Source organism: Lissotriton vulgaris, unplaced genomic scaffold, assembly GCF_964263255.1.
Source record: "Lissotriton vulgaris unplaced genomic scaffold, aLisVul1.2 SCAFFOLD_781, whole genome shotgun sequence".
NCBI classification, from domain to species: Eukaryota; Metazoa; Chordata; class Amphibia; order Caudata; family Salamandridae; genus Lissotriton; species Lissotriton vulgaris.
The window spans coordinates 816,499-830,778 of record NW_028252768.1 but is presented as its reverse complement, the minus strand read 5'-3'; the positions used below and the strand labels follow the sequence as shown (position 1 = coordinate 830,778).

At 45.7% G+C, this 14,280-nt stretch overlaps 1 protein-coding gene across 1 annotated transcript in view; it reads left to right on the top strand.

Annotated features, from left to right (window-relative positions):
- Positions 1-14,280, top strand: part of LOC147662027 (uncharacterized) — a 133,195-nt gene that overhangs the window by 28,786 nt on the left and 90,129 nt on the right. Inside the window, exons 3-4 of the mRNA XM_086951176.1 lie at positions 8,022-8,123; positions 12,231-12,332. Of these exons, the coding sequence (XP_086807302.1) occupies positions 8,022-8,123; positions 12,231-12,332 (204 nt within the window). The remainder of the gene's footprint in view (positions 1-8,021; positions 8,124-12,230; positions 12,333-14,280) is intronic.

Sequence of the window (14,280 nt, the reverse complement as noted above, 5' to 3'; positions counted from 1 at the left end):
CGAAAAGAATAAGTAGGAATGGAGCGAATAGGAAGAGGGAGACTGTTCCAGAGCTGGGGGGCAAGAACCGAGAATCGGGTGCCCCGGTTCTGGATTTGCGGAAACGGGGGACTGGGAGTAAGGAGAGAGATGAAGAACGGAGAGTGCGGACCGGGGTGTAGGGAACAATCAAAGTGCCAATATAGAGGGGGGCAGAATGGGTGAGAGCCCGAAAAGTTAGGCAGGCCAATTTAAAAAGAGATCTAAAATGCACAGGGAGCCAGTGTAGGGACTTGAGTACGGGCGTGATGTGGGAGGATTTAGGGAGGTGAAAGATGAGACGGGCTGCCTGATTTTGAATGGCCTGTAGTCGTTGCCTTTCGACGACTGGTATGCCCCCATAGAGGCCGTTCCCATAATCAAGGCGGGAGGTGATAAGGGCCATGACTATGGATTTGAGGGCATCCGTGGAGAAATACCGGGATACTTTCCGGATAAGACGGAGGGATAAAAAACAAGAAGAAACGACAGAACTGACCTGGGCATGCATAGTGAGATCATTGCTGACCTTGATGCCCAGGGTACGGACGGAGGAAACCGGTGAGGGGGGAGAACCAAAAGAAAGGGGCCAGTGAATCGGGGACCAAGGATTGGAAGGACCACCCGTGAGGACAAGCTCTGTCTTATCCGGATTGAGCTTAAGATGGTTAGAGCTCATCCATTCCGAGATGAATACTAGAGTGGAGCTGAGAAAAGGGGGGGAATCCGAGGAGGTGGAAAGGTCAAAGACGAGCTGGAGGTCATCCGCGTAGTTATACACGGAGACCCCCTGCTCGCAGAGAGAAAGAATAAGGGGATAGATATAGAGATTGAAAAGGAGGGGAGAAAGGGAAGAGCCTTGGGGCACCCCACACACGACTGGACGGGGGGGGGGGGGAGGAGAATCCTGAAAGATGGACGGATTGTGACCTGTCTTGAAGGAAGGACGCCAGCCAGGAAAGTGCTGTTCCCCTAATGCCGGCTGCGCTGACACGGGCGAGAAGGATGGTATGGTCGACCGTGTCAAACGCAGCCGACCAGTCGAGCAGCACCAGGGCTTGGGGAAGGTTGGCGTCTACTTTCTCCTTTAATTCGTCCAGCAGAGCAATGATCACGGACTCCGTAGAGTGACCCAGACGAAAGCCTGCCTGATGGGGGGCCAGGAGGCAGTTCTCCTCAATGTACGAGGACAGGCACGATGTGACGTGGCTTTCCAGGATCTTCCCCAGGTAGGGAAGAAGAGAGATAGGCCGGAAATTGATAGGGAGGGAGGGGTCCAGGCCAGGTTTTTTAATGATTGGAAAAACAATGGCGGTTTTAAAAGAAACAGGGACAGAACCAAGAGTCAACGATGCGTTAAGCAATGTGAGAGGGGGGACAGGACAACTGGTGAAAAGGGCTTTAAGAATCCGGGCTGGAGCACAGTCAGCCGAAGAGCCCGACTTGACCTTGGAGAGCAGATGGAGAAAGCAGTCAATGGAAATAGGGGGGAAGTGATCCAGAGAAGAAGAAGGCAGAGGAGGGGAAGGGTTGGCACAGGGTTGGGAGATTGGGGGGGATGTTAGCTTTGATGTTGACAATCTTGTCAATAAAGTAATCGTTAAGTGCAAAACAGAGGGATTGAGTGGGGGCAAGGCTGGTGCTAGTGCGGTCAGAGGTGGCGAGTTGCTGGACAAGAGAAAAGATTTCACGAGGTTTATTTGTAGAGAGAGCAACTCTCTCCGTGAAATAATTTGTCTTGGCAAGCAAAATAGCCTTTTTGTAACTGTTGAGCAGAAGCTTACATTTAGAACGGAGTAGAGGACAGTAATTTCGCCTCCAGTGGCGTTCCGAGCGCCTGAGATTGAGTTTAAGAACTTTAAGCTCACTCGAAAACCATCTATGTGCGTCATGTGGACGGACAATTTTGACTTTCTTAAGTGGGGCAACCTGATCGCAAGAGGAAGAGAGCCAAGTATTGATGGCATTAGTTTGAGATTCGAGAGAGAGGTCTGCCAGGTCAGGTGCTGAGGAGGTCAGTGAGGTCGAGAGAAGACTGAAATCGGACTGGTTCCAGCTACGGGCTAGCACGTTTTTGAGTAAGGGGGGGTTTGGCAGTGGAGGCAGAAAGAATACTAAAGGAAATAGTAGAGTGATCGGACCAAATGCACGGAGAGATGGATGGAGGGGAGACTTCGCGGCGCAGTGACCATATTTGGTCCAAGATGTGGCCCTTCACGTGGGTGGGGACAGCAATATGAGACGTGAAATTTAAGGATAGAAGGGTAGCAGAGAAATCTTTGGATGTGGCATTTTCCCTGGGGTCATCAGGCCAGTAATTAAAGTCTCCAAGGAGGATGACTGATGAGTTATTGACCGCCAGGGTAGCCAAGAGCTCCTGCAAGGAGGCTACAAATTGAGGCATAGGTAGGGGGGGGACGGTACATAAGAACAAAAGTAAGAGGATCTGTAAGGTTAAGGACCGAGCTACGAGGCAGTCCACGTTGGGTATGGGAGAGTGATCGAGAAGCTGGAATTTGAAGGTTGAGCGAACAATCAATGCCACTCCGCCTCCAGCTTTACCGGCCGGGCGATCCGCTCGGAGAGCGTAGTAAGTGTCGGGAAGGATAGCCAATATATCAGGGAGCGAATCGGCGGAGAACCAAGTTTCGGTGAGGAATAGGTAATCAGGAGAGTCCGATCTTAGAAGATTGAAAAGCTCGAGTTGATGTTTGACTGCTGAACGAGTGTTGAGCAGGCAGGCTGAGGCTGCGGGAGGGGGTGGGTGTCATCGGCGTACATGTGAAAGAGTACATTGGATGCTTGTAACAAGGTGGTGAGAGGTTCCATAACTAGGTTGAACAAAGTTGGGGATAGGGAGGATCCTTGGGGACGCCTAACGATACAGGTATTGGCGAGGACATCAGGTTGTTGCTCTTGAATTTCTGCGACCTGTTGTGTAGAAAGGAAGTGAACCACTTGAGAACAGTCCCAGATAGACCCATTCTTGTGTTTAATAGTTCAAGTAAATTCTCATGTTTAACGGTGTCGAATGCTGAAGAGAGATCAAGAAGGATGAGGAGGCAGGTATCGTTTTGATCTAGGATTTGAAGGTCGTCGTCAATTATGTGAGTCGTAGCAGTTTCTGTACTGTGTCCTTCTCGGAAGCCTGATTGATAAGGGTTGAGGAGATCAAACTGATCAATGTGTTTAGTCAATTGTAGTTGTGCGCATTTTTCCAACAGTTTGGCGAGAGTGGGAATATTGGTAATGGGACGGTAATTGTTTAGATCAGAGGGGTCGGCTGTGGGTTTCTTTAGTAGAGGTGTGACTTGTCCAACTTTGAGGGAGTCAGGGATGGTTCCTTGTTTAAGTGAGCTGTTGATAATTTTAGTCCAGAGTGGGAGGAGCAAAGGGGTAAAGTCTTTTACAGCGTTAGCAGGAAGGGGGTCCGTGAGGTGATTGGATGGTTTCAAGGTGCTGAGCAGTTTGCCAATTTCTTCTTCAGAGTAGGTGCCAAAGGATGACCATGTAGCATTGTTTTTTGGTTCAGTGGGTGCTATGCAGTGGGGTTTGGAGTAGAGGCTTGCGTCAATGAGGAGATCGCTCTTTATGTTGTCAGTTTTTTGGATAAAGAAAGCGGAGAAGTCTTCACAGAAGGGTGCTTCGCGCATAGTGCTGAGTGGTTGGGGTTGTTCCTTGGATTGTGTTCTGATTAGCTCAAACAGTTTTCTCGGACGGTTTTTTGCTTGGTCGAGCTGGAGGCTGAAGAAATCTGATTTTGAGCGTTTTATTTTCCTGAAGTAGGCGTTTCTCTTTTTCTTCAGTGTTTTTAGGTGCAGTGCCGAGGGAGCTGATCTCCAGGTGCGCTCTGCCATTCGCATGGCTCGTCTATCCTCATTGAGACTCCCGTCGTACCATGGATTGGAGATTTTAGTGGAGGCTCTTTTTAGCTGCATAGCACCTGTCTCTGTTCAGAGTTCCACCAATCAAGGCTTTCATTGAAGGGCTTAAAAGGATGATCCCTCCAAAACATCCGCCTTCACCGGTCTGTAACTTAAATATAGTACTAACCAGACTTATGGGACCTCCTTTTGAACCACTCCACTCATGTGAACTGCAATTTCTAACATGGAATGTGGCATTTTTAATTGCCATCACTTCACTCAGACGAGTAAGTGAGTTACAGGCTCTAACGATTCAGGAACCTTTCATGCAAATACATGCAAATAAGGTAGTTCTACGTACTAACCCGAAGTTCATGCCAAAGGTCATATCCACTTTCCACATCAAAACTGCCAGTTTTCTTCCAAAACCCGCAGTCAGTAGCTGAGAGAGCCTTACACACACTAGATGTAAGAAGAGCTCTGTTATATTATGTTGACAGAACTAAACCATTCAGGAAAACAAAGCAACTATTTGTCGCTTTTTCACCACAGCATAAGGGTAACCCCATCTCAAAATCAGGAATAGCCAGATGGATAGTTAAATGCATCCAAATATGCTACCACAAAGCTAAACGCACTCTAACAGTTCCCCAAGAGCACACTCTACGCGCAAAATGGGGGCATCCATGGCTTTCCTGGGAAACATTCCACTAGAAGACATCTGTAGAGCAGCTACACGGTCTACCATACACACTTTCACTAAACACTATTGTATAGATGTGCAATCAAAGCAGCAAGCTTGTCCTCAGAACTCTTTCAAACTGCTGCAGCTGGGGCAGGCGTCCACGGCTAAAGGAGGTACTGCTATACAGTCTAAGCTAAGATATGAATTCAGCAGCCCACATGCCTCGAACGGAAAATGCTACTTACCAGTATGCATCTGTTCTTGGCATGTAGGGCTGCTGGCATTCATATCGCCCACCCTCCTCCCAGGGGCCTGTCGCATCTGCAGGATTTTCTTTGCATGGCCATCTTTTACTTTACTATACTCCATCTTTGCCACAATGGCGAAAAACAATCTGAGGATGGAGTGTATGCCCATGCGCACTGTAGTCCAAGGGAGGAGTCACCTATCTTGTGATACTTCGAAGACTCTTCCAAGACAACAAGGTGCAATCATCCGGACCCAAAACTAGGCGGCGATCTATGCTAAGATATGAATGTCAGCAGCACTACATGCCAAGAACAGATGCATACTGGTAAGTAGCATTTTCCTTTTCAATTTTGCAGTACTTTCAAGATACAGGTGGCTGTACCTTAGTCTCCAAAATGGTCAGAGTCTGGATCATGGGCCATAGTTTTGTGTGAAAACTTACATTCAGTAGAAAACAACAACACTTGTAATACAGTGGCTGTGTGACTGGGTGTGTGAGTGGCTTTGTGGGTTGGTGTGTGAGGGGTTTTATGGGTGTGTGAGTGGCTCTGTAGGTGTGTAACTGGGTCTGCAAGTGATTTTGTGGGTCTGTGAGTGTATGGGTGTGCGATTGTTAGTGTTAGTAGTTTTGTGGATCTGTGGGTAGCTGTGAGTGGTTTTTTAGACCTGTGAGCTTGTATGTTAGTGGCTGTGTGGGGCTTGAGTGGCTGTATGGGTGTGTAAGTGTGTGGCTGCATGTGTGAGTGGTTTTGTGGGCCTGTTAGTGGGTGTGTGTATGGGTGTATGAGTCTGTGAATGGGTATGTGAGTGGGTGTATAAGTCTCTGAATGGGTGTATGAGTCTGTGAATGGGTGTGTGAGTGGATGTATGCATGTGTGAGTTGGGGTGTGAGTGGCTGTGTGTGTCTGTAAGTGGGTGTGAGTGGCTCTAAGGCTGTGTATGTGTATGACTTGGTGTGGTAGTGGATTTGTGGGTCTGTGACTTGGTGTGTGAGTAGCTGTATGGGTGTGTGAGTAGCTCTTTAGGTCTGTGACTGAGTCTATGAGTATTTTGTCAGTCTATGGGTGGGTATGTTAGTTGCTGTGTGTCTGAGTGGCTGCATGGGTTTATGAGTGGCTGTGTAGGTGTATGACTGTGTGTGTGAGTGGTTATGTGGGTGTAGGAGTCTGAGTGGGTGTGTTAGTATGTGAATGGGTGTGTGAGTCTGGGTGTGTGTTAGTAGCTGTATGTGTGTTCGAGTAGGTGTGAGTGGCTATGTGGGTCTGTGAGTGGGTGTGCGAGTAGCTCGGAGTGTGTGAATTACTATATAGGTAAGTTACTGGGCGTGTTAGTGGTTTTGTGGGTCTGTGAGTGAATGTGTTGGTCTGTGAGTGCTTCTCTGGGTCTGTGCGGAAGTGTGAGTGACTATGGGTGGGTGAGTGGATGTATAGATGTGTGAGTAGAAATGAGAGTTGTTGTGTGGGAGTGTGAGAGTATGTGAGTGAGTATGTTCTGTTTTTTAATTGAACACTGGATCCGTGTATCTGTCGTGCATTCACATGGGGGGGTCTTGCTGAGCACTGCAATAGATCCATGGATCTTCACGTGCCCCCAAAAACTTTTGGAGGCAATTTCTTGCCCATGAGGGGCCCCTCACACACCCTCTCAATCAGTCCTATGGGGGCAGGATACCTCTATCCTGACCCCTTATATCATATATAGGCTTTATTCTCCCCACTCTGGGACAAATGCTGATACATTAAATGGCAGCCGCAACTGTACTCTCAGGTTGCAGCCTGCCAATCACGGTATTACTGGTGGTACATGAATCCATGTCCTTAGATGTACATAAATCTTTTTCAGTTTATAACTCCAAAACTACTGAACAGATTTACACAAAGTTACAACAAGCATTTGCATTTGTTTGAGTTTTGTTGTTTAGGGGTGCCACTAAAATATTGTTTCTTCTTCCTTTTGCTTTTTTCAGTTTTGTGGTCTTTAGTCTTAAGATGCAGGGTTTAGAAGCATGTTTTAGGTCCTGTTCAATTTTTTTATAAACTGTAGAGAATCAGGAAATATCAAAATCATATTTGATATTTTGGCTGTGTTTATTTCTTTTACTGATAGGTAAAATGGCTGGTTTCACAAGAATCTTTCCTAATGTGTGTCATCACATTTACCCACAGAGAATGGGTGAAAACCCTTAATACATCAGCCTCCAGTTTCTAGTGGGTCAATATTGATAGTAGGTGAATTGCCAAAGGCTCAGGCTTTAAACATTCAATGCAAGGTATAGTGGCAAGTATATGTAAAAAGCACTATCACCAAGCATCTGGGATAGTGGTGGAAACATGACACCAGACTTTTGGAAATGATGCATAGAAATGTCCCTTCACCACCAATGGCATTTGAAGTCAATGAAACCTCACTGTGGTACTCTGTACAAGTTTGAGATCCCTTCAGTTAAGGGGAGTTTCCTCCGTAGTTTCAAAAGTGCTGATTCATTTTTGACCGCTTCACTAACTCTGAGGGCATAAGTGCAGAACCTGCCCTGAGAATCACAATGTTCAAGTGCACCAGTATTAGCATGGAAAGCTCGGTCAGTGGCCAGAGTTAACAAATTCTGTACTGGCTGTTTTGGCGTTGCACATCTCAAGTGCCAATGTTGAAAGGGCCTTTCCACAGAAGTTTACATAGGAAAGAAAGAGCGAGCGCGCATGACCAAAGACTCACTGAAGAAGTATTCTATGGTGTACAATAATAAGTTTAATTTGCAAAATTCTTTTTGGACCTCATATACACTATACTTACATTGTCTATATACCATGTGCGATCAGTGCAGAAAGCAAGCAATAATAAAAGGAAAATGTTCCATAAACACCGGAAAAACACTTTTTCTGTTTTTAGTGGCGCGAAAAAGTGTAACCACTGAAAACAACATTTTTTTAAGGTATTGAAATCACTTGAAAACACTGAATGAACCCCACCAGAATTTACCAAAAATAGAAACTGAAAACAGGAAAGCCTAGACATAATTCATGACAACAGTGCATTGCGAAGGCGAGAGTTCTAGTTACTTGAGATAGCTAGAACAGGTGAATTTAATTGGTTTTGTTTGTTTAAAATTTTACCTAAATATAACGTCCCTTTTAACCTTTGGATATTTCCCTGAATAAACCGTTTCAGTCTGAAGAGATCTTATCGTTTTTCCTTTGCTTCAACAGGTCAGCCGGCAGTGTCAGTGATGACAGTCGGAGATCAACGACAGCCTTTGATGCTTCCTCCGAACCCCCAGGGAAGTGCAAGAGTTGCTGAACTTGGTGCAGGTCAGGATCTTTTATTAAGTTGTTCTATTTAAATTCTTGATATGGGGACAAGTCCACCAAGCTGTTAGCCTGTTTCGAGTAGAGAGATGGTCCGTCCCTGGGTATTGAAGATTGCAGACTGGGAAGGTAGGTTCCAAACAACTGATCCTGCCATATCCGACACCTTTGCTAAACATTGAGGCTCTTTACACCTCCACAGTGTGTAGGACCGCCACAGACTGTGCTGTCTTTCTTCAGACGCACACAGGCAAAGAGCGAGGGACTCTAGAGGCTAACTTGATGGACAAGCAGTTTCCACATCAAAACTGCCAGTTTTCTTTCAAAACCCGCAGGCAGTAGCTGAGAGAGACTTACACACACTAGATGTAAGAAGAGCTCTGTTTTATTATGTGGACAGAACTAAACCATTCAAGAAAACAAAGCAACTGTTTATCCCTTTTTCACCACAGCATAAGGGTAACCCCATCTCAAAATCAGGAATAGCCAGATGGATAGTTAAATGCATCCAAATATGCTACCACAAAGCTAAACGCACTCTAACAGTTCCCCCAAGAGCACACTCTACGCGCAAAATGGGGGCATCCATGGCTTTCCTGGGAAACATTCCACTAGAAGACATCTGTAGAGCAGCTACATGGTCTACCATACACACTTTCACTAAACACTATTGTATAGATGTGCAATCAAAGCAGCAAGCTTGTCCTCAGAACTCTTTCAAACTGCTGCAGCTGGGGCAGGCGTCCACGGCTAAAGGAGGTACTGCTATACAGTCTAAGCTAAGATATGAATTCAGCAGCCCACATGCCTCGAACGGAAAATGCTACTTACCAGTATGCATCTGTTCTTGGCATGTAGGGCTGCTGGCATTCATATCGCCCACCCTCCTCCCCGGGGCCTGTCGCAGCTGCAGGATTTTCTTTGCATGGCCATCTTTTACTTTACTATACTCAATCTTTGCCACAATGGCGAAAAACAATCTGAGGATGGAGTGTATGCCCATGCGCACTGTAGTCCAAGGGAGGAGTCACCTATCTTGTGATACTTCGAAGACTCTTCCAAGACAACAAGGTGCAATCATCCGGACCCAAAACTAGGCGGCGATCTATACTAAGATATGAATGTCAGCAGCACTACATGCCAAGAACAGATGCATACTGGTAAGTAGCATTTTCCTTTTCAATTTTGCAGTACTTTCAAGATACAGGTGGCTGTACCTTAGTCTCCAAAATGGTCAGAGTCTGGATCATGGGCCATAGTTTTGTGGGAAAACTTACATTCAGTAGAAAACAACAACACTTGTAATACAGTGGCTGTGTGACTGGGTGTGTGAGGGGGCTTTGAGGGTTGGTGTGTAAGGGGTTTTGTGGGTGTGTGAGTGGCTCTGTAGGTGTGTAACTGGGTCTGCAAGTGATTTTGTGAGTCTGTCAGTGTATGGGTGTGCGATTGTTAGTGTTATTAGTTTTGTGGGTCTGTGGGTAGCTGTGAGTGGTTTTTTGGACCTGTGAGTTTGTATGTTAGTGGCTGTGTGGGGCTTGAGTGGCTGTATGGGTGTGTAAGTGTGTGGCTGCATGTGTGAGTGATTTTGTGGGCCTGTTAGTGTGTGTGTGTGTGGGTGTATGAGTCTGTGAATGGGTATGTGAGTGGGTGTATAAGTCTCTTAATGGGTGTATGAGTCTGTGAATGGGTGTGTGAGTGGATGTATGCATGTGTGAGTTGGGGTGTGAGTGGCTGTGTGTGTCTGTAAGTGGGTGTGAGTGGCTCTAAGGCTGTGTATGTGTATGACTTGGTGTGGTAGTGGATTTGTGGGTCTATGAGTAGGTGTGTGAGGGAATGTATGGGTGTGTAAGTGTCTGTGTGGGTCTGTGACTTGGTGTGTGAGTAGCTGTATGGGTGTGTGAGTAGCTCTGTAGGTGTGTGACTGGGTCTATGAGTATTTTGTCAGTCTATGGGTGGGTATGTTAGTTGCTGTGTGTCTGAGTGGCTGCATGGGTTTATGAGTGGCTGTGTAAGTGTATGACTGTGTGTGTGAGTGGTTATGTGGGTCTGTGAGTGGGTGTAGGAGTCTGAGTGGGTGTGTTAGTATGTGAATGGGTGTGTGAGTCTGGGTGTGTGTGTGTTAGTAGCTGTATGTGTGTTCGAGTAGGTGTGAGTGGCTATGTGGGTCTGTGAGTGGGTGTGTGAGTAGCTCTAGGAGTGTGTGAGTGACTATATAGGTAAGTTACTGGGCGTGTTAGTGGTTTTGTGGGTCTGTGAGTGAATGTGTTGGTCTGTGAGTGCTTCTCTGGGTCTGTGCGGAAGTGTGAGTGACTAGGAGTGTGTGAGTGGATGTATAGATGTGTGAGTAGAAATGCGAGTTGTTGTGTGGGAGTGTGAGAGTATGTGAGTGAGTATGTTCTCTTTTTTAATTGAAAACTGGATCTGTGTATCTGTCATGCATTCACATGGGGGGTCTTGCTGAGCACTGCAATAGATCCATGGATCTTCACGTGCCCCCAAAAACTTTTTGGGGCAATTTCTTGCCCATGAGGGGCCCCTCACACACACTCTCAATCAGTCCTATGGGGGCAGGATACCTCTATCCTGACCCCTTATATCATATTTAGGCTTTATTCTCCCCACTCTGGGACAAATGCTGATACACTAAATGGCAGCCGCAACTGTACTCTCAGGTTGCAGCCTGCCAATCACGGTATTACTGGTGGTACATGAATCCATGTCCTTAGATGTACATAAATCTTTTTCAGTTTATAACTCCAAAACTACTGAACAGATTTACACAAAGTTACAACAAGCATTTGCATTTGTTTGAGTTTTGTTGTTTAGGGGTGCCACTAAAATATTGTTTCTTCTTCCTTTTGCTTTTTTCAGTTTTGTGGTCTTTAGTCTTAAGATGCAGGGTTTAGAAGCATGTTTTAGGTCCTGTTTAATTTTTTTATAAACTGTAGAGAATCAGGAAATATCAAAATCATATTTGATATTTTGGCTGTGTTTATTTCTTTTACTGATAGGGAAAATGGCTGGTTTCACAAGAATCTTTCCTAATGTGTGTCATCACATTTACCCACAGAGAATGGGTGAAAACCCTTAATACATCAGCCTCCAGTTTCTAGTGGGTCAGTATTGATAGTAGGTGAATTGCCAAAGGCTCAGGCTTTAAACATTCAATGCAAGGTAAAGTGGCAAGTATATGTAAAAAGAGCACTATCACCAAGCATCTGGGATAGTGGTGGAAACATGACACCAGACTTTTGGAAATGATGCATAGAAATGTCCCTTCACCACCAATGGCATTTGAAGTCAATGAAACCTCACTGTGGTACTCTGTACAAGTTTGAGATCCCTTCAGTTAAGGGGAGTTTCCTCCATAGTTTCAAAAGTGCTGATTCATTTTTGACCGCTTCACTAACTCTGAGGGCATAAGTGCAGAACCTGCCCTGAGAATCACAATATTGAAGTGCACCAGTATTTGCATGGAAAGCTATGTCAGTGGCCAGAGTTAACAAATTCTGTACTGGCTGTTTTGGCGTTGCACATCTCAAGTGCCAATGTTCGAAGGGCCTTTCCACAGAAGTTTACATAGGAAAGAAAGAGCGAGCGCACATGACCAAAGACTCACTGAAGAAGTATTCTATGGTGTACAATAATAAGTTTAATTTGCAAAATTCTTTTTGGACCTCATATACACTATACTTACATTGTCTATATACCATGTGCTATCAGTGCAGAAAGCAAGCAATAATAAAAGGAAAACGTTCCATAAACACCGGAAAAACACTTTTTCTGTTTTTAGTGGCGCGAAAAAGTGTAACCACTGAAAACAACAGTTTTTTAAGGTATTGAAATCACTTGAAAACACTGAATAACCCCCACCAGAATTTACCAAAAATGGAACCTGAAAACAGGACAGCCTAGACATAATTGACGACAACAGTGCATTGCGAAGGCGAGAGTTATAGTTGCTTGAGATAGCTAGAACAGGTGAATTTAATTGGTTTTGTTTGTTTAAAATTTTACCTAACTATAACGTCCCTTTTAACCTTTGGATATTTCCCTGAATAAACCGTTTCAGTCTGAAGAGATCTTATCGGTTTTCCTTTGCTTCAATAGGTCAGCCGGTAGTGTCAGTGATGACAGTCGGAGATCAACGACAGCCTTTGATGCTTCCTCCGAACCCACAGGGAAGTGCAAGAGTTGCTGAACTTGGTGCAGGTCAGGATCTTTTATTAAGTTGTTCTATTTAAATTCTTGATATGGGGACAAGTCCACCAAGCTGTTAGCCTGTTTCGACTAAAGAGAGATGGTCCGTCCCTGGGTATTGAAGATTGCAGACTGGGAAGGTAGGTTCCAAACAACTGATCCTGCCATATCCGACACCTTTGCTAAACATTGAGGATCTTTACACCTCCACAGTGTCTAGGGCCGCCACAGACTGTGCTATATTTCTACAGACTCACACAGGCGAAGAGCGAGGGACTCTAGAGGCTAACTTGACGGACAAGCAGTTTGTGAGGGCGATACGAAGCCTGCAGTCAGGGAAAACAGCCGGACCCAATGGTATTGTCAGGGACTGTCCGGGACTATGTGGGGAACACAGTCAGGGACTTGGACAAGGACTGGGAACTGGGTAGAAGACGTACACAGAAAGGAGTACAGTGCTGCTCAGGATCATACAGGGAGTCAGAGGAGAAATAGGGATCCAAAGGGGAAGCCTGTACAAGTGAACAATATGGGTAAGACTCAGAAAGAAAGGGCACTCACAAGGCAATTTAGCATTTAGACTAACTACACCCAGGACGGACACGCAAGACATATATATATAATACAACATTAACATTAAAGGGGGGTGTGGGGTAAAGCACTCAGGAGCTCCACATGGTAAGACTGAAGCTCAGTAAGTTTCTTACCCGCAATTGCTGTTACAGATACTGACTGCAATTACCCACATGTAGGATATGCATGCAAAGGCAGGGTCTGTGGAGCTTATACCTATAGTGATGTTATAAATGTAACTCAAAGACAAAACTCAGTGAACAAGAAACGCCACCTAGGTAGTCAGCTGAGCCCACGGAGCCTGGCGATCAAACAGGAACGCACAAGGCAGTAACAGCAAAGGGGTAGAACTAAACACAAGCACAATAGACAAGGAGCTACGAAGGAGGAGTGCTTAACAGTAAAGGAAGGAAATTACAGGGCACACTTGGCAGAAAGCAGGTAACAAACATACAAGGTAACAGAAGTAAGACAACAGAATAGAAAGGCAGCAGACTAGAACTGCAACCAAGGAAATGGGAAGCAAGGCAGGGACTGGAAACGTTAATAAAGAAGGGAAGGCTACAAGGGTTTACTAGAATAGTGCAGGTTAAGGAATCAAGAAAACAAAGTAGCAGAGAAGGCAGTGCTGGTGCAAGAACAAGAAGTGAGCTAAAGCTCAGTGGTCAAGGCAGCACTGCATACAGTGCTGGTTCAGGAACAGGGAACTACCAAAGCTTCAGGAGTCAAGGTAGCACTGCAGGCAATACTGGTTCAAGGAAACAGGACATAGCTACAGCTCAGGAAACAAGGAGTCAAGAGAGCACTGCAAGCAGTGCAAATCAGGAACAAGAAATAGCTAAGCCCAGGAACAAAGAATTATTATAGCTCAGGAACTCTGGAAACAAGGTAGCACTGCAGGCAGAGCTAATTCAGGTTCAGGGAAAGCAGCAGGTCAGGAACAAGGCATAATTAAAGCTCAGGAAACACTGGAAACAAGAATAGCAAAAGCTCAGGAAACTCTGGAACCAAGGATTGGTCTCACCGGTAAACAGCTACAATGACCAACATTTGCCTGAAGGGAGCTGGGGCTTAAAAGAGCTCACAGTAATCACATGCAGCTGGTGTGAGCAGGCTAGCAGCAGCAATCAGCCACAGGTGAGCTGAATTCCTCCACCCATCCTTGGCCTGCAGGGGTGGAGACAAAGCAGTGAGCAGGGAATTCTGGGTAATGGAGTTTCAGGAATGAGTAGGCTGGCTTTAAGTCTAAGCAGGCTGGCTTTCACAAAACCCGGCATGGATTGGGAATGGATGTCAATTCCCAAATAGTGTCCAAATGGCTGGAAGTCAAGATATGCATGCAGGGGAGTGTCAAGAAGCATATTAGAACACTGGAGAGTCCCACAGT